The sequence below is a fragment of the Sciurus carolinensis genome, chromosome 6 (assembly GCF_902686445.1).
Source record: "Sciurus carolinensis chromosome 6, mSciCar1.2, whole genome shotgun sequence".
Taxonomy (NCBI): domain Eukaryota; kingdom Metazoa; phylum Chordata; class Mammalia; order Rodentia; family Sciuridae; genus Sciurus; species Sciurus carolinensis.
The window spans coordinates 75,868,961-75,890,534 of NC_062218.1; the positions used below are offsets into that span (position 1 = coordinate 75,868,961).

The window sequence follows — 21,574 nt, forward strand, 5'->3', positions numbered from 1 at the left end:
ATTTCCTGTCTTCTACTACTTTTGGTATTGGTCTGCTCTTTTTTTTCTAGCGCTTTGAGCTGTAGTGTTAAGTCGTTTATTTGTTGATTTCTACTTCTTTTTTTGAATGCACCCCATGAAATAAATCTTCCTCTAAGTACTGCTTTCATAGTGTCCCAGAGATTTTGATATGATGTGTCTTTGTTCTCGTTTACTTCTAAGAATTTTTTTATTTCCCTCCTGATGTCTTCTGTTATCCATTCATCGTATAATAGTGTATTATTTAGTCTCCAAGTATTGGAGAAGTTTCTGTTTTTTATTCTGTCATTTATTTCTAATTTCAATCCATTATGATCTGATAGAGTACAAGGTAGTATCTCTATCTTCTTGTATTTGCTAACAGTAGCTTTGTGGCATAAAATATGGTCTATTTTAGAGAAGGATCCATGTGCTGTTGAGAAGAAAGTGTATTCGTTCTTTGTTGGATGGTATATTCTATATATGTCTGTTAAGTCTAAATTGCTGATTGTGTTGTTGAGATCTATAGTTTCTTTATTCAATTTTTGTTTGGACGATCTATCCAGTGGTGAGAGAGGTGTGTTAAAATCGCCTAGTATGATTGTGTTGTGGTCTATTTGATTTCTATAATTGAGAAGGATTTGTTTGACGTACGTGGATGAGCCAATGTTCGGGGCATAGATATTTATGATTGTTATGTCTTGCTGATTTATGCTTCCCTTAAGCAGCATGTAATGTCCTTCTTTATCCCTTCTGACTAGTTTTGGTTTGAAGTCCACATTATCTGAGATGAGGATGGATACTCCAGCTTTTTTGCTGTGTCCGTGTGCATGGTATGTTTTTCCCCATCCTTTCACCTTTAGTCTATGGGTGTCTCTTTCTATGAGGTGAGTCTCTTGCAGGCAGCATATTGTTGGATTTTTCTTTTTAATCCAATCTGCCAGTCTGTGTCTTTTGATTGATGAATTCAGGCCATTAACATTCAGGGTTATTATTGTGATATGATTTGTATTCCCAGTCAATTGACTCATATTTGTTTTTGGCATGATTTGGTTTCTCCTTTATTTGGCTATTCCTTTAGGCTAGCGCCTCCTGTTGCTGATTTGCATCGTTGTTTTTCATCTCTTCCTCATGGAATATTTTGCTGAGAATGTTCTGTAATGCTGGCTTTCTTTTTGTAAATTCCTTTAGCTTTTGTTTATCATGGAAGAATCTTATTTCATCGTCAAATTTGAAGGTAAGTTTTGCTGGGTATAAGATTCTTGGTTGGCATCCGTTTTCTTTCAGAGCTTGAAAAATGTTGTTCCAGGCCCTTCTGGCTTTTAGGGTCTGGATTGAAAAATCTGCTGATATTCTTATTGGTTTCCCTCTGAATGTAATTTGATTCTTTTCTCTCGCAGCCTTTAATATTCTGTCTTTATTTTGTATGTTAGGTATTTTCATAATAATGTGCCTTGGTGTGGGTCTGTTGTAATTTTGTATGTTTGGAGTTCTATAAGCCTCTTGTATTTGGTTTTCCATTTCATTCTTCAGATCTGGGAAATTTTCTGATATTATTTCATTGAATAGGTTGTTCATTCCTTTGGTTTGTTTCTCTAAGCCTTCCTCAATCCCAATAATTCTTAAATTTGGCCTTTTCATGATATCCCATAATTCTTGTAGATTCTGTTCATGATTTCTTACCATCTTTTCTGTTTGGCCAACTTTGCTTTCAAGATTAAATAATTTGTCTTCAATGTCTGAGGTTCTGTCTTCCAAGTGCTCCATTCTATTGGTTATGCTTTCTATGGAGTTTTTAACTTGGTTTATTGTTTCCTTCATTTCAAGTATTTCAGTTTGGTTTTTTTTCAGTATCTCTAACTCTTTATTGAAATGATCTCTTGCTTCCCGTATTTGGTCTTTTAACTGTTGATTGGTGCGATCATTTAAAGCCTGCATTTGCTCTTTCATCTCCTCCTTCAATGCCTGCATTTGCTCTTTCATCTCCTCATTTGCTTCCCTGATCGTTTTAATTACGTACATTCTGAACTCCCTTTCTGACATTTCTTCTGCTGTGCTGTCATTGGGTTTTATTGATGTAGTATCTAGGTTTGTTTGGGACATTTTCTTCCCTTGTTTTCTCATATTGGTCAGTTGTCAGTGGGACCCTGAGATATTGCAATTTTCCGCTATTGGCTTATAGTGTCCCGGTAGATTTCCAGTGTATCACCTCCCAGCCTTCAGTAGCCTGATGTCTTGGAGGAATCTGATAAAGCAGCGTATCCGAAGAAAACTGCCCCTAGTCCCCTACTGGTTCCACGATTTGGAACTGGCTCTGTGCGGAAATGCTCTCACTGTGGGCCTGCACCGTGCAGCTGGCCGTGTGGGAGGAGCTCACTGCCGGAGTGTGGAAGGCTACCTTGGGAAGACTCTAGCTGCCCTGCCTGGCTCCGATAAGCCACCTCTATCTGGGCCTGCCACCCGGGCCGAGCTTTACCCAGTGGGCAGACTCACCTGTGGCTCTATTTCAGTCTGAGTCTCTCAATGCCTCCCCTTCTTAACTCCTGGGTTCTGGAGCGACAGGGGGTGCAGTCTCCCTCTAGGCCGCCATCTTGGATCGCCCCGAGAAGAGAGCCTGCAGCCGGAGTGGGCAGAGCCGCCTGAAGAGGTGTCTGGCTGCCCTGCCCTGATCCCAGAGGCTGTTTGCGGATCGAGGCTCTCCGTTGGTTCGGGGGCTTGTGGCTGGTTCTATGTAGAAAGTCTCTCACTGGGCGGTCAGCTCCGAGAGGCTAGCCTTGAACGGCACCTCCCACCGCAGGGGTCCAGACTACTTGGGGAAGTCTCTGGCTGCCCTGTCTGGACCCTGAATCTGCTTGCATGCCAGAGTACGCTGAGCTGCACTGGCTCCGGGACTCGGAGCTTGTTCTGGTCAGAAAGGCTCTCACCAGCGGGCCAGTTCCGTTCTGAGAACCTGGAGAAGCTGGCTGTGTGGGCGGGGCCCACCGCCGGAGTGCGCAGGGCTGCCTGTGGATGACTCTAGCTGCCCTGCCTGGCTCCGATAAGCCACCTCTATCTGGGCCTGCCCCCCGGGCCGAGCTTTACCCAGTGGGCAGACTCACCCGTGGCTCTATTTCAGTCCCAGTCTCTCAATGCCTCCCCTTCTTAACTCCTGGGTTCTGGAGCGACAGGGGGTGCAGTCTCCCTCTAGGCCGCTATCTTGGATCGCCCCGAGAAGAGAGCCTGCAGCCGGAGTGGGCAGAGCCGCCTGAAGAGGTGTCTGGCTGCCCTGCCCTGATCCCAGAGGCTGTTTGCGGATCGAGGCTCTCCGTTGGTTCGGGGGCTTGTGGCTGGTTCTATGTAGAAAGTCTCTCACTGGGCGGTCAGCTCCGAGAGGCTAGCCTTGAACGGCACCTCCCACCGCAGGGGTCCAGACTACTTGGGGGAGTCTCTGGCTGCCCTGTCTGGACCCTGAATCTGCTTGCGTGCCAGAGTACACTGAGCTGCACTGGCTCTGGGACTCGGAGCTTGTTCTGGTCAGAAAGGCTCTCACCAGCGGGCCTGTTCCGTTCTGAGAACCTGGAGAAGCTGGCTGTGTGGGCGGGGCCCACCGCCGGAGTGCGCAGGGCTGCCTGTGGATGACTCTAGCTGCCCTACCTGGCTCCGATAAGCCACCTCTATCTGGGCCTGCCCCCCGGGCCGAGCTTTACCCAGTGGGCAGACTCACCCGTGGCTCTATTTCAGTCCCAGTCTCTCAATGCCTCCCCTTCTTAACTCCTGGGTTCTGGAGCGACGGGGGTGCAGTCTCCCTCTAGGCCGCCATCTTGGATCCAGAGTTAACCATTCTTAATTCCACATCTCCTCATATTTTATTTCATACTCTGCTATAACACATTATGCATGTGTCTGACTTAAGCCTTAGGCATCTTCCTATTAGAACAAATAGCATTTGGTTTGTTATACATGTCAATGGCAAGGAGTGTCCTAGTTCTAAAAATGGAAAAGTCTAAGAATCTGTCATGGTAAAAATTAAATAGGTTTTGGATAAGATGGAGAATAGAAAGTCACTTTAAGAATAAGTTATGGAGAGAAGAGTGACAGTAGCCATAGTAAAGTGGGGAGGGGAGAGCATATCTTAAGAAGTACAGAAAGTTTAGATTTTTTTTGAAAAAAAAATTGGTTTTAAAAATATTGGTTTTTAAAAAATATTGTTTTTTTAAGTCAATATTCTCTATGTTACTGTTTAGCTGCAAGCAGAGACAAATGTACCTATTCTGTTTCTTCCATTGACAGGCACAGTAGATCTCTAATTGACAAGAAGAAGCAGAGAATTTTTAAGTCCATTAAAAAAAGAGAATAGCATATACTTTTTTTTTTTTGAGGGGAACTATTCACATTTTTCTTTTTTCTTTGGTTAAAGTGTGTACATGTTATAGTGATATGGAATTAAAAGACAGTATTATATATTCTACTGCCATTTTATTCTATATTCTATTGCTACTATGACCCTATGGTAAGCTTTGGATAACAAGGATTGAGAAACAGTGGACCAGAATTTCAGCACTTAGAGATGGGACTCTTCTTGGTTTAGCTTTGTAGAAAGCGTTCTAGAAAGAACACTGGTCTTACAAATCAGAACATCAGAATTTGATCTCTAAAAAACTAAAACTTCGTTTAATGATTTTTAAAGATGTCAAATGCAGTTATGAGGCCTTTCACAATATATTGGGATAAAAACATTAATGATTTTACATCATTATATATGAATTACATACATATTCACACACAACCCCCCCCCCCCCACACACACACAGGAGGGCTTGCAGCATCCTGCTGGTGTACAGTAGTTTTCTGCCATCATACTCTTCATCTTGCTTGGCATAGTACTTTGTAGACAGCAGGTGCTCAAACACTTTCTGAATGAATCAGTATATGAACAATATATGGATGACTGAGAACTTTTGAAAAATTCCTTTTTTTCTGTTATTGTGTTCAACATGATGCTGTCAGACAGCTGACTGTGAAAATTACCTTTTTCCTGGTCATCGTTATGTGTTTGAATAAAAGAACAATGTTAAAACTCCTTCTATTCTTGGCTTATATAGTCTTAAAGTTATGTGAGCTAAATATGCTGGAAGATTTTGTTTTGTTCTGCTGTATTTTATTATTTAATTTTGGTTTTAATTTAAATTAACTTAATTTAGGGTCGGTTTGGTCACATGTAATACATGGTTCTCCAAGAATTCTTACCTCAGGAGGTTCAAGATGGCAGGCTAGAGGAAGGCTGCATTTTTAGTTTTTCATTGGCCTGGGATTCAAGTAGCAGGAGTACTGTTTCTCGGCCAGGTGGATCAAAGAGGGATTTCACTACAACCTAGTATTGGTCAGTCAGAGTGTCTTAGAGACTCAGAAATTTGGGTACATTAAACAAGAAAGAAAGACTACTTTGGAACCAAGCCAGTTGCAGCAGCAGTGGAAGTAGCGGTTGTGGTGCTGGGAACACAGAGAGAAATGCAGTGGACAGATTTAGTATGGAATGACCTTAGATCAGAAAGCAGTCTTCCCAGAGGCTGCACTGTGCACTGGTGCTTGAAAGTGCCCGATGTTTCCCAAATGGCAATGGAGAGCTGAGGCAGGAGCCATCTTGGGGCAGCCACACTGTAGCAGCTCCTGTGAGAACTGGGAGATCTGAAAAAATACAGCTGCACTCTCTTGGAAAGCACCTTCCATGTATCCTAGGGTGTACCCAGCAGAATGTGAGCAGAAGAGGCACAGAAATTATTTTACCCAGGGGAATCCCAGTCCTCCCTTCATCCTCTAAATCTGATGGCTCATGTGACCAGCTGGAGTAGATTGGGAGTCTGAATAGGCTGTGTGAATACAGTCAGGGACTAAGCCCAGGAAGCCTGGAAAGGCTGTGTTTGTGGACAGCAGAGGGGGGTGAAGAATTGGCTCCCCCACCTGACAAGTAGAATTTTGGGGAGGCTCCCAAGATCCAAACTCCCAGCAGAGATCAGCAACTGCCAGGCCATAGGAATATGTTGTTCTATTCTTTCCAGAGCAGAAACCACCCCAGCAAAGTCCCTGAGGCCTGATTAGACCTAAGTCCCCGCAACTAGAACTCCACTCATAAAAGTCTGCAACAGCCCACCCTAGGAGTGCCTGGATCTGGCCTATGCAGACAAAACTCCAACTGATAGTACTTCCTATCCCATCCTACCTCACACTGGGGAGAAGAGATGCTGAGATTTATTTGAACCAACTTCAGTCTTAGGCAATTTCAATTGGCAGCTTAGTGAACAACACAAAGAAAGAAAGGGATTAATGTTACCCAGCCCTTGCTCTTGTTTTCAGTACATAGCCCAAGAAGAAATGGAAAGAAAGACAGTTGGACAAAAACAGTGTCCATCTATTCATGTTGAATATTTTGACCACCTCAGTAGTTTGTCATTTGTCTTTCTTTCTTTCTTCTTCTTCTTTTATTTATTTATTTATTTATTTATTTTTGGTGTGTGTATGTGTGTGTGTGTGTGTGTGTGTGTGTGTGTGTGTGTGTGTGTGTTTGCTATGCTGATTGGTTCATGGGTATATATACATACTTGTTTCTTTTTTCCTCATTTTTATCATTTTAAAAATGTAATTATTTTTCCTTGGCATGTCTTTTGAGAGTGAAGGATTCTGACTAGTATAATTTGGTCTTGTTTTATATTGTTTTTCATTTTTTTGTTTCTTTTTCTCTGTTTTCTTCTGCTAACAGCCAACTTCTATTTTTCTCTTTCATTGTCCCTTTACTTCATTACTTCTATTTTTTCTCCTACTTTCATCATGTACTATGTATCTTCTATATTCTCTGTCCACTTTTTGAAATTATGAACACTCTTTTCTACCATCCTTTGCTCTTAATTAACTGTATTCTTACCATCTTTTATCACTCATTGGCCTTCCCCCACAAGTAATCCTGTTGCAGTTATTACTGCTATAGAAAACATAGTTGACACCTGTTGTTTGCTTTAATGCCAGATGTAGTTCGTGGTTACTTATTGTTTTGCTGATGGCAATTGCTGACCCTACCATTTCTGTTTTTTTGTGGAAGTAACACTGTAGATGACATAGTAGGAACCAAGTATTTAGTTTAATGTTGTATATTCTTTGCTTTGGTTTTTGCTCTTGTTTGTTTCCCCCTATTCTGTGAGGTGCTGGGAACCTATAGGGGTGCTACAATTTCGTAGGGTAGAGAGAATCTGCTGCTGAACTAAACTCAACCAAAAGCCAGCCCACCTTGCCACACACACAAAGTATTGACACTTAATCTTCAGCTATACTTTAATACAAATGGAAGAGAGGAAAATCCAAACTAATGACCAGACCCCAAGTGGAAACACTAGGGGTGGGCTTCCAGGTCTCATCTATGGAAATCCATTGATATAGCAAAAACAGAGAGAAACAAAGGCTGTGTTCACCTAGGAGGATATCTCAATCCAGATCACTCTCAGTATACTTTAGTAAGGGAAGATTACCCTACAAAAGTCCACACATACATGGAAGAGAAATTCCTTCCAACAGATGCATAAAACACAATACAGGAATACAAGAAATATGAAAAGCAAGCTAACATGAGACCTCATAAAGTTCATAAATCACCAGCAAATGACCCCCAAAATTTTGAAGTGAATGAAATATTAGATAAGGCATTCAAAGGAAACATTATTAAAATGACCAATGAATTCCAAGAGAACACATGAACAACTGAACGAATTAAGGAAGTCAGTGCAGAATATGAACAAGAAATTCAATAAGGAGATAGAAATATAGAAAACAGTCCAATCAAAAATCTTGGAAATGAAAGACAAATTATATTGAATAAAATGTTCAAAATCTCTGTAATAGAGTAGACCATGCTTAAGACAGAATCTTAGACCTGGAAGACAAAGTGGCTAGCCTTAAAACATTGAGACAGTCTGAAAACAAAAATAGTAACCATGGTAAGAATTCTGGGACAACATGAAGAGACCAAATTTAAGAAACACTGGAATTGAGGCAGGCTGTGAGATGCAGGCTAATGGAATGGATAAACTATTCAGGGAAATAATAACAGAAAAATGTTCAAACTTTCAGAATGAGATGGACATCCAGAACTCCAAGTAGAGATCAAAAAGAACCTCTCCATGACACATTATAGTTAAAATACCTAACATACAGAACAAGGATACAATTTTTAAAGCCTCAAGAGAAAAACGTGAGGTCACATTTAAGACAACCCAATCAGAATCACTTTTAATTTCACAGCATAAACTCTATAAGCCAGGATGAGTTGGAATGATGTGTTTCAAGTTCTGAAGGAAAATAACTGCCACCAGGTGTGGTGGTGCGTACCTATAATCCCAGTGGCTTTGGAGGCTGAGGCAGGAGGATCATAAGTTCCAAGCTAGCCTCAGCAGTTTAGTGAGGCACTAAGCAACTCAGTGAGACCCTGTTTCTAAATAAAATACAAAAAAGGTCTGGGGATATGGCTCAGTGATTAAATGCCCCTGAGTTCAACCCCTGGTACAAAAAAAGAACAAAAAAAGAAAGATAAAAAAGAAAGAAAAAAAGTAACTGTCAACCAATACTGCTATGTCCATAAAAACTATTCTTCAAAAACAAAAAGAAATAGAAACCTTCCAAAATTAGCACAAATTAAAAAGAATTCATGACTACTAAACCAACACTATGGAACTTACTTAAAAAAAGAACTGTACACTAAAGAAATAAAAAAACATACTTCAGAGCTCACACAAAAATAAATCTCATTTGAAGAGTAGCTAAGCAAATGAGAAACAAGACCAAATTAAATATGGTATATAAATCAAAATAACAGGAATTAGTAAACATCTCTCTATAATAACATTGAATGGAAATGGTCTCCACTCTCCAATTAAAAGACATAAGCTGGCAGAATGGGTTAAAAAATAAGACGCAACTATATGTTGTTTGTGAGAGATGCACCTTACAGACAGCCACAGGCTAAAAGTGAAAGCATGGAAACTATATAAGCACATGGAGATTAATCAGTACTCTTTTGAATGATGATTGGGTGATAGAAGAATTCAAGGGAGAAATTTAAAAATTCTTAGACTCAAATGATAATAGTGATACAATGTACCAGAACAATGTATAAACATGCATACCCATGTTTATAGCAGCACAATTCACAATAGGCAAACTATGGATGCAGCCTTGGTGTCCATCAACAGGGGAATGGATAAAGAAACTATGGTATACACAATGGAGTTTGATTCAGACATAAAGAGAAATTAAATTATGGCATTTGCAGGAAAATGGATGTTACTAAATCCAATCATATTAAGTGAAATAAGTCAAACTCAGAAGATTAAGGGTCATGTGTTTTCTATCATATGCAGAAGTTAAAGGAAAGAAGGAAGAAAAACAAAAACAAAGGTGGGGTAGATCTCCTAAAAATCAACAGGAGATCAATTGAAGAAAGAAACTAAGTAGAGGGAGACAAGGAGGGAAGAGGGGAGTGCTGGAAGTGATACTGGTCAAATTATACTGTACACGCATGTACAAATATGTACCAAAAAATACCATCACTATGTACAACTCTAATGTACCACTAAAAAAAGTGAGGAAAAAAAAAGAATTTTTACCTCATCCATGTTACTGTATTGTGAGGACTGAGCCACCTCTTCTGACTGTTTCTCTCATCCAGACAGAGGTAATTCTTATAATTCAAAGAACAGTTTGGAATAACCATCATGGTTTACAAAAGTAGAATTGTAACTGATCTTCCTTTTTTTCCCTTCCTTTTTTCATAACTATTCTTATAATTTAGAGAAAGAGAGAGAGTAAACTATAATAACATGAAGAAATCATACATTAAGAATGTAATTTCAGGGATGGGGTTGTGGCTCAGTGGTAGAGCACTTCCCTAGTATGTGTGAGGCAGTGGAATTGATTCTCAGCACCACATATAAGTAAATAAAAAGGTCCATTGGCAACTAAAATAAATATATATTTTTTTAAAAGAATGCACTTTCAGGTGTTAAAACTACTGTCTGAAAGTAAATACAATTTTAAGCAATGACCTGTACAAATTTGACTGTTCCAAAGAAAAATTATGAAAAAATATTCAGTTGAGTAGAACAAAATTAAAAAATAAAATTAAATGCAATTCATATCATAGAATCAGAAATACAAGGACTCAAATTTGTTTAGGTCCATTTGCAAAGACTTTAGGGTAATAGATGCCTCATTGTAAAACAACAACATAAAATGTTAAAGTGATTGCTTATTTATTTATTTATTTATTTGGCAGAATTACATAGTTCAATGCTTTTAAGGTCTTCTAAGGCAGTTTTGTGTTTAATAAATAGAAGATGTTCAGTAATTTATAGAATTTTGGAAGTTCTGCCTATAATATCTTATAATTCAGAAGTTAGAAGCAACTGGGCATGGTGACACATACCTATAATCCCCGATACTCAGGAGACTGAAGCAGGAGGATTACATGTTCAAGGCCAGCCTCAACAACTTAGTAAGACCCTGTGTCAAAAAAAAAAAAAAAAAAAAATTTTTTTTTTCAAAAAAGATGGTGGTATAGCTCTGAAGTGGAGCACTTGCCTAGAATGTGATTGGTCCTGAGTTCAATCCCCAATACCTCCCCTCCAATGAAGTTAGAAGCTAAAGTCTAGGAAAATGTAAGCACATTTAAAGTAATAATAATAATTCAAAACACATTTAGTGGTGTGTTTTAGAAAGGTGAATTCATTGACTTTCTTTTTCTCAAGGAACTCATTTGTACAAGATTGTTAGGAAATAATGAGACATGGTTTCTGATTTCTACTTTACATGCTGGCATTCATCTTTTTTAATAGTATGTATTACAAATGTTCCAGGTTCAAGGCCAAATAAACAGAAAGTTCAATCAGGAATGTGAATTATTTTTTTAAAAATTCTGGAATCTTGGAGTTTATCTTTTCCAACTTCCAACTACTACCGATTAAGGAATTAGGCCAGGAAGTGGCAAGTGACTTGTTCAGGTCTTAAAGAGTTCTGAAGTACACCTGTGATCCCAGTGACTTGGGAGGCTGAGGCAGGAGGATCAAAAGCTCAAGGCCAGCCTGGCCAACTTAGTGAAACCCTGCCTGAGTGGTCAGGTACCGGGAGGGAGTGCGGAATAGAAAGGACTAAGGATGTAGCTCAGTGGTAAAGTGCCCCTGGATTCAATCTTCAGTACAAAAATTTTTTTTCTCCAAAAGGAAAAGTTGCTTTAGCATGGTATGAGATCCATTATCCATTTATTAAGTAATGTTGAATTTTATGCAATTATTGCCTAAGAAATGTGAGTAAGGTGAGTTTTTCACTGTGAAATGGGGGTTGTGGGAGCATGGAAGGCCTCATTGCAATCCTAACAAATTCACCAGCATGATACTGCCCTAAGAACAACTTCGGGCAGAAGTTTTCAAGAAGAGTTGACACTCTCTTGGAACAAGAGAATTGGTGTTGGGGGGGCGGTGCATATCTCATTGAAAATTAAAATAATGCTTTGTTCCAATGTTCTGATTTATTTTTGAGCACATTATTCACTTTTAGGGGAGTGGTACTGGGGATTGAACTCAGGGGCACTCAACCACTGAGCCACATCCCCAGCCCTATTTTGTGTTTTATTTAGAGACAGAGTCTCACTGAGTTGCTTAGCACCTTGCCTTTGCTAAGGCTGGCTTTGAACTCATGATTCGCCTATCTCAACCTCCCTAGCCACTGGGATTTTAGGCATGTGCCACTGTACCTGGCACATTATTCACTTTTTAAAGGAAATTCAATGAATATTAAGGCATTATGTTTGATTTGAGAAAAGTAAGGGTTTTTGAGACGTAAGTTAGCTAGTTTCCCCCTTGTACATAATCACCCCTTTGGGGGGAACTAATCATTTATTCTGTTAATAATTATTGACCATCTTATATTCCAGGCACAATAGAAGCCTCTAAAATTATAAAATCAAAACTTGAAACTTCAAAGGGAGATAAGTGGAGGAAGGGGACGAAGGACTGGGAGGAGGAAGGGAGGGGAGAAGTGCTGGGGAGTGATATTGCCCAAATTATATTGTTATTGTGTGTGCAAGTATCGATATGTGACAACAAATCCCATCATTATGTACAACTAAAATGCACTAATAAAAAGTGTGTAAGAAAAAAATATCTTGACCCATGTTTTGAAAGGGGGAATTTATTGATTGAGATAGTATCATGTTAATATTTTTGCTCCAAATTATCCTTTGCCAGCTGTATTTTCCATTACAAAATGTATGTGGTGCTTGTATTTTGAATGAAGTGCAAAATGATAGATAGAAATCACGGAGTGCTTCATCTCATTTGTTCACTTATTCCAAAAGTATTTATTGAGCAAGGTGCCAGACACTGAACTAGGCACTTGGGACACATCAGTGAGTACAACAGTCACACATCCTACTTTTGTACAGATTACATTCTAGTCGGTAACAGCAACAGAAAATACTAAATAAGTAAATTACAGTGCTTGATAGAAGGTGATGAGTACTGTTTGAAAAAAGAAGAGTCAGAAGACTTTTGTGTGGGGAGCAGAGAAAAACCAAAGGTGTGATTTTAAATAGTATTGTTAAGAGATGCCTCATTGTGAAGCTGATTTCTAAACAAAGTCTTGAAGGTAGTTGAAATAAAAATCCAAGAATTAAGGTAATCATAGAATTTGATTTCTAAACTCACCTTAAGTCTATTTTGTTATATGTGTTATGTAACAGGTGATGGTAAAGTAAAAAATCAGCTTCTTGCTCTTTACTGTTCTGTCAGCTTTGATTTGGACAAGGAAGGGTGTTTTCATTCTATTTCCTCTTCTCTAATTAGATAAAACAAATATGTTTCATAGGATTTTGGTCTTATCAATGGCAAGAGTGAGGTTTGCTTTTAGAATTTCCTCTTCTGGGCCTAGAGCAACATGTAGCATAATTTCATATCTTTTGTTGTTTCTTAAAAATACAAAAATCCATTTTTTGTAATGCCGTTTTTAAAAAGACTTAGTCATATGAGTTTGGGAGACAAATCAACTGATTTTTCCTTTGAGTCATTGAATCATAAATTCACATGAGAAAGCAGTTTTTTTTTTAAACATTCTTCATCAAGTTTAGTATGACTTAAAAATAGAACTATCTGTTTCTTCCAGATTGTGTTCCTGGTATCTGCATATGCAAGTCCCCAACTCACTGAGGACAGCTGTTCAGCTATGGCTGCCATCACACATTACCTGTATCTTTGCCAATTTAGCTGGATGCTCATTCAGGTTAGTACCTCAGTCCATTCCCTATTCCTTGTTATCCCTCCAAAAAATCTGGATGGTGTGGTCTTAGTATCTGATATTCTTTAGAGTGAAGTGGAAGTAATTTGATATAGCCATCACTGCATTTCCAGAATATAAATGTTTAAAAAAAAAGGGTTCCTAAAAGCATCAGAGAACATGGTGACTTTATAAAAATGAGAAAAATCTAGTAGGATTTGAAACAAGAGAATGGTTGAAAATGAGGCTTCCAATATAGTTCATATAAGGCACAGTGAGAAATTTCAATTTTTTATAGGGGGAGTAATAGACTTCAATTAAGCAATAAAGTGACATAATCAAATTTAGATTTTATAGGGACGTCCCTGTTTGTGTTTTGGAGATAGGAAAGAATAGATGGTGGTAATGAGTCAATTAAATAGCATTGATTGTAACCAGAAGAGTAAAAAAAATGTAGTGTTGACTAGGGAGATAGCAGTAAAAATAAAGAGAAATAGCCATTTTGGATATTTCAAAAAAGTTAATGTAGCAGTTTAGAATGTAGAGGTTGGTTGTGAGGAATGCAGAAGGTGAAACCTAGGATGTGGTAGATCACACATGCTTGACCTAAAACTATGATCACTGGAGAATTGGGGATAGATGGCAAGTTTAGTTTGGGACATGTTAAATGTGAAATCCCTGTGAGACCTCCAATAGGACCTTCAGCGGGGGAGATCTTTGAGGCCTCTATGGTGTACTATAGAAATGCATTAGAAAATTATTGACTTCAAGTTGGAAAATGGAGCCATTGCTTAGAAAGAGATCACCTGAGAAGACTAGAGTGTGGCCAAAAGAGATTCCACAAACTCTCCTGAGGAACTTATTTATGTTGGGGGAGAGATCTGAACACTCCTTTTCTGACTGAGATTGCACATTCTATTATTCTATATGTTTTGCTTGATAAAGAGTTGGACCATGAACAGTATTAATGTTGCTAACTAAATGTCTCATCTAAAAAGCTCCTTTGATAACGCTTTCTACACAGTGGAGTTGTTAAATCATTTTGTGACAGAAATGGTCTTGTGTTTCTCTCTGTACATGTGAACTATTTATGTACACAGAAGCATGTAGGCTCTTTTATATGCTTTTGCCATTATTGTTGAATAAGAAAGATGTGGGATTTGACTGTATAGCAATACTGAAGTGATGATAAAAGAAAAAAGAAAGTAAAATGGTATTATTTGAAAGAAAACCATCCAGACCCCGGGAAGGGGCATTTTCCCAGGTATGATAAAATAATAGTGGAGGCTGAAGCAGAAGAGACCTGAACTGTTCAGTTAAGAGAACTACTTAGAACATGTGGCGTCTTAGATCTGGGTTTGAATTCATTACCACTGTCCATATAAGCCTGATCAAATTAATAACTCCCTGCAAAGTTTGCTTCTAAATCTGCATACGGTGGTCATAATTTCTATCTCATAGAATTATGTTTTCAGCTCTTTGAGCAGCTCTAATCATGGAAAATATGTGGTGTTCTCCAACACACCCTCAAAAAGTAAGAAATAGCAGTAAAATCTAAGCCATATAACATAAAGCTTAAACATGAAATTAAAGTAAATCTCCTAGATTTTCTGGTCTCAGATTTCTTCAAGTTTCACTTAAGCAAAACTTTAATATATGCCTATGTAGTTCTAATAAGTGTCCATGTATCTTCTGGAGCAAGGTTCCCAGGGTGTGCTGAAGGTCTTTGTCCATGTCCGTGACCTATTCAGAGTCTTTGATTAATGACTTGCATGAAAACACAGGAAACCACTTATCAGATTAGCAAATGACAGGGTTGAAAGGATAGTTAAAACAACAAGCTGCCTGCATTAAGATTATGGCAAAACAAACATAGAGAACTGTACTGATAGATGGAACACTTGAGAGAAAAAAGATGCTATTTGATGAAATTTAATGTAAACGACTGAAGATTTTAATTTAACATAAACTCAGTAGCGATCGGATGTGTGACCAGAATACCTCAGAGACCTAGACCTCTGGATAACAGTATGGATGGGGACAACTGTGGTGACATTTTAATCTACAGTATCCAATCTACTTGGGACAAAGTAGCTACTCTCATATGTCATGTTTCAGCAAGAATATTAGCCATCTAGTGAGAGGCTGGAAAATGAGAAACTTCAAGGCAACTAGAGATAATTAATGAGGAAAGAATTTGGGGAGATGTCTACAAACAGCAGATGAGCTACTACAGGGCAAAAAGGGTAGATTAGGTAACTCCACTTGGCAGAAACAGAACAAATGGGTCAAAAATCAGGAAAACAAGAAGAAAGATCAGTGGAGTAGAAGGGGATTGACGGGGAGGGAGAAGGGATGGGATAAAGGAAAAACAGCAGAATGAATCTGACCTAACTTTCCTGTGTACATATGTGAATATACTACAGTGAATCTTACCATCATGTCCATCCACAAGATGTTAATTTAAAAAATAACAGAAAGAGTAAATAGCAGAAAGTAAAGTAAATAGCAGAAAGATAGTAGAGGAAAGGGAATGGGGGGGTGAGGAGATAAAAGGAAGGGGGTGTATTAGGGACTGAATTAGAGCAAATTATATGCCATGCATTTATAATTATGTCAAAGTGAATCCTAATATTATGTATAACTAATATGAACCAATAAAAATGAAAAAGTAGGGAAACAAATCCTGATTCATCTTTAGCACTTTCATAGCCAATACAACTGTCAAAAGTAGGAGAGACTAGAAGTAGAGTGAATCCAGTCACTAAAATATCTTCAGAGATATTACCAACTTTCAACATGTTTTAGATGCATTTCCTGCTTTGAGGGAGTTTTAAATAAGATGGTATATAAACTTTCACCCAATTTAATGGATATTGATGTCTTCTTTATCTTTTCCTCTTCTCTTAAATTTGATTGTGGCTGGTATACATTCAGTACATTAATTAGATTTTTGTATGGTTTATGGTTTATGGTTTAGGAAATCTATTTAAAGTGCCAGTGAAGTTTAATGTATTTCAGATGGTGCACCACATTTTTCATGGTTTGTGGTGTGGCCACAAGGGAAAAATTCAATAACTTCTATATTCTAGGTAGGTTACTTTTAATAAGTTACTTCGTGGTCAGAGGTTGTCACTTTACCAACCTATATTTTCCCATTTATAAAATGCTGTGTGCTAACATTTTTCCTGGTTTCTTTTTCCCTTTTCTTTCTTTCTTTCTTTCTTTCTTTCTTTCTTTCTTTCTTTCTTTCTTTCTTTCTTTCTTTCTTTCTTTCTTTCTTTCTCTCTCTCTCCTTCCTTCCTTCCTCCCTTCCTTCCTTCCTTCTCTCTCTTGCTCTCTCCTTCCTTCCTTCCTTCCTTCCTTCCTTCCTCCCGTCCTTCCTTCCTTCTCTCTCTCGCTCTCTCCTTCCTTCCTTCCTTTCCTTTCTTCCTTCCTTCCTTCCTTCCTTCCTTCCCTTCCTTCCTTCCCTTCCTTCCTTCCTTCCTTCCTTCCTTCCTTCCTTCCTTCCTTCCTTCCTTCTTTCTCTCTCTCTCTCCTTTCTTCCTTCCTTCCTTCCACCCTCTCTCCCTCCCTTTCTTTCTTTGATCCCAGGAATTAAACCCAGGGGTATGTTTGAGATAGGACCTTGCTAAGTTGCTGAGGCTGACTTTGAACTTGTGATCCTCCTGCCACTGGGATTACAGACATGCACTACTGTGCCCAACTAGGAATCCATTTTTAAAACATCACATAGAGGGTTGGACTATTATCAATCTGTGACTGTTAGTCAAATTGAGTTGAAAAAATATTAACACTTTAATGATTCTACTTCATATTTTTAGCAGTAGAGGAAGGAATCTGGTACAATGTATGTGAGTGCATAGTAATGATAAGTTAATCATTAATTTATAATCATTGGGTTAAGCATGTCAGAATTAGTATTTATTTTTAATCTGCATTATATTTCAGTTTTAAAATAAATGCATTTAAGTGACCTTATTATGAAATTTTATTTTATTTTTGTATCATATACATTTAATACCATTGTAGTAAAGGTGGATTATGTTTTTAGATTAGATAAAGGAAAAAAATTGTGGATAATCAATTTATATAACCTCTCTAGGCCTAGGATTTCTTATCTGATAAATTAGTTTGCAATTAACAGTACCGTTCTTTGAAAATTGTGGAAAATTAAAGAATTCACGCATGGAAGAAGCTTACAGTGGTGCCTGACACAGACTGCACACTCCATACTCAAATTATCAGTTAAGCTAATTGTCTGGCTAAAATATCAGAGACTTTGAAACATGTTGAATATTCACTTTCCCAATGTAATTTATACCTTTTTTTATGGAAGAGACTCAGTTTGACTCAGTGGGAAGAAGGCTGATTTTGAATGAGGCAGACACTAACTAGCTGCAAAGCCTTAGCAAACTGGATAATCTGTGACCTCTACATTAAAGTACATGCATGACTCATAGCAGGCTCCCTAACTGAGGACCTTGACTTTTTTTCAGGCTTCCATTTTCTTTGACAGGAAAGCATACAGTGCACAGTAGGAATCTATTAACAAAATATTTTGTTTATTTTGTTTTAAAGCAAAAAAACTCACAAATTTACTTTTTGGCCATGGAAGTTGTGTTATCCTTCTGTTTGCCCTTCATGTAGGATCACTCAGTGGAATTACTGAAATCATTTCCCACTTTCCTAAGACAGCAGGGTCATGTTTACTTTGAGAAAGAGTGACAACGAGAGTTTAAAATCTTGTAATATTTTTGTATTGCTAATTGTTTTATTTTCATTACTTTTTTTCTATTTTGATTTGCTTTAATTTTAGAAATAGCATATACTAGCACTTATATAGCACATATAATAGCACTTCAGAGAAATATAAAATAAAAACTACATCTCTTTCTTGGTATTTGGCACATTCTCCATTTTCTGCTCTACCCTCAGTGCCACATCCAAAGCTAAACACTGCTAATAGTTTCCTGCGTATACCTCCAGGAATATTCCATGGATAGACAAATATTTATAAATATATAAACAGGTACACATGAGTGTCCTCGTCTATTGTATATTTCTGTTAATGCATTTATGTATGTGTATAAATTTGGACATTTTTAAATTCATCATGTACAGCTGTACATTTTTTTCTATGCTGTAATATGATAATTCTGTAATTACTTTTTTGGTCTCTGATTCACAAAATTCTTGCTGTTTTCAATTATTTTTTTGCTATTATGAATGATGTTTTATTGAACATTTTTGCACTATGAACATTGGTTTACTTAGGGAGTACCCATAGAATAAACTTCTAGAAATGCCTTTATTGTTGTTTACATGAAAGATGCTCCTAGATGGATTATGAGTTAATCCAAGAAGGAAATAAATTGCAAGTAAATTGTTCAAGATACTCATTTACAATGACAGTAAACAGAAATGTAATTTTGCCTGTATTTTCGTTTGGCCCAATTTAAGAACCACTTCCTATCATAACATAAACCACCTTATGGCAATGTGTTTCAATTATGAATAATACCCAAATCTTGTATTATCCTTGCAGTCTGTTCATCTCATGCCTAGACACACAGCTTAATTCAATATAATGTTTCATTTCAAAACTAAAGCTCATTTGAAAAACGTATTTTTAAATGGTAATTTTGTAAATTATTTTACAACTGTAATTGAGCATTTATTTACATCTTATGCCTTAATTTCTTCACATAAAGAGGCTATGAATAAGCAAATATACAGGTTATTTATTCCTTAAAGAAAGGCAACTTAGTGCCAGAGCATGGCAACAGGAAGGGAAATGCTAAAATTATCCCTGTTTTTCCTTTGTCATTGATTTAATTTGAAGGGACATCAAAAGTATTAAGGATAACAGACTGGTAATTACTGAGATAAAAATGACATACCCAGGAAATACTGAATTCTCCAATCCTCAAAAAACCTTGTAATTTATTTCATGCAATAAATATCAAGAGAAAAGGAGGAAAACTGGGGCAAGGACATGTGATAACATTTATTAGAGTCTCATCTGAAATGAATGATTAAAAACATATGGTAATGGACAGAATTAATAACATCTATCATCTCTGACTAAACTTGATGCTGTCAGTCAGTTCAAGGATTCTAGTGAAACAATTAATAACCAAATATTAAAAATCTTCCTGGATACCAATCTTTATTCCACATCCCATAAAAATTTAAGGAGTTTAAGAATCTATTTTTATTCTTATCCATATATTTTATTGGTGAATTATTTATTAATTTTAGAGGATAGTGTGATTCATTATTGCATATTCGTACATGTACATGATATGACAATCTAATATAGTCAGTATGGTTCCCCAGTATTTCTCCTTTCACTTCCTCCTCCCTTCCCCTGTTCCCTTCCTCTACTCTACTGATCTCCCTTCAATTTCGTGAGACACTCCACACACCTTTTTTTTCCCCCGTTCTCTTCTTTAATTTCCACATATGAGAGAAAACACATGATCCTTGGCTTTCTGAGTCTGGATTATTTCACTTAACATAATGCTCTCAAGCCCCATTCATTTTCTTTCCTGGAAATAACATAATTTCATTCTTTATGACTCAATAAAACTAAACACACACACCACATTTTCTTTACCCATTCATTCACTGACAGACACCTAAACTGGTTTCATAATTTGGTTTACTAATATACTAATATATATGAAGATATATGAATAATGAATTTTTATTTATGAAACATATGAAAGCATAACTATGACCTATGATAATCAAAACATTTAGCAAGGTACATTTATAATTTTCCTCCATAGATACTTGGAAAATAGTAGGCACTGAAAATGTTACTATAAAAATAGATATCACCAAACATGGTGGTACATTCCTGTAATCCCAGTAACTCAGAAATCTGAGGTAGGATATCAGGTTCAAGATCAGCTTCAGCAACCTACTGAGACCCTAAGCAATTTAGCAAGACCCTGTCTCAAAATAAGAAATAAAAAGGGCTGGAGGTATGGCTCAGTGGTAAGGCTTAGCTGGGTTTAGTCCCACTACCAAAAATAAATAAATAAAATAGATATGTCTGTGTAAGAATGTTAGTAAATATGCTTACACACACAGTCTTACTTCATTCATATTTATATTTGACCTAAATTATATCTGTGTGTTTTAGTTGGTTGTTTGCATTTTAAATCAGTTTAAATTCTAATAGCCTCAATTATTAATTCTGGATGTGAAAATGTACTTTTCACATACCCAGTTTTCTCCTCTATAAATAGAATGAGCAAATAAAATACAGGAGATAAGTTTTCTTAATTAAATGAGATGTAACTTAATGTGAGGTATACACACATTCTTTCTGAAACAAGCACATTCTTTTATGTATGAATAAATTCAGAATTATACCAATATAAAGCGGTAAATACCCAAAACATTGTGTACATTTTCATGTACATGATGTTTCTCAATGAAGATTATATGCAAGGCATTTTGCTAGATAACTACAAAATTTAATTTTGTATGATAGGTTTACAAAAATTAATCTGCTATAGCTCCCAGTTATGTTTAACCCATTTAATATTCTGATAAAGTTTTATTGATTTTCTTTAAATGTTGGCACAAAATGAACAGGGAATGAGAAGTGGTTATCTTGTATGTGTAGTCCTGTCAGAAAAATACATCCCACTCACATATAAACTGGGGGTTGGGGAAAGGTAAGGACAAGAAAATAAACTCTCATGCACATGGTAATATTGTCAGTGTTTGTATGAATTTCTATGGAAATAAATCATACAGTTAAAATCAGTCTTCACAGGGCACTTTGGATGGTGTTTCACTTCCCAGTTCTGTAACCAACTAGAAGAAAAAACTATGATTTTTTCTCACTGCCTCAGTTTTCTCATCTCTAAATAAGAGGACAGAGTCAGATGATCTAAAAGGTCTGTACTGCTGCCAAAATTTGTAGTCCGTATAGCCATGCCATTAATATTTTTCTTAAGGAATCATCATTTTTACAGTAATTCAGTCAATGTGTCAGGAAGTTATTAACAACTTTCAGTTTACCCTCTCCTTTTATCAGAGGAGGAAATTAAAACCCATAAAAGCAAAATGCTGTTGCCCCAAAACATAAACTTTATCCATCAGGGACAATATTAAAAATCCAAAGCAAGTTTCTAATCACCATGTCTTTTCAAAATTTTATAACTTAAAAGTATCATTGTTTATATTATTTATTATTCCCCTGGAGATTTATCTTGGGGGAAACTTTGCAAATTCTCTTTTTTCTATATTTTATAGATTCTGTTTATGATAT

General features: G+C 37.1%; 1 protein-coding gene across 1 annotated transcript in view; it reads left to right on the top strand.

Moving 5' to 3' along the window:
• Nucleotides 1-21,574, top strand: part of Adgrv1 (adhesion G protein-coupled receptor V1) — a 583,921-nt gene that overhangs the window by 395,653 nt on the left and 166,694 nt on the right. Inside the window, exon 84 of the mRNA XM_047556631.1 lies at nt 13,168-13,284. Within this exon, the coding sequence (XP_047412587.1) occupies nt 13,168-13,284 (117 nt within the window). The remainder of the gene's footprint in view (nt 1-13,167; nt 13,285-21,574) is intronic.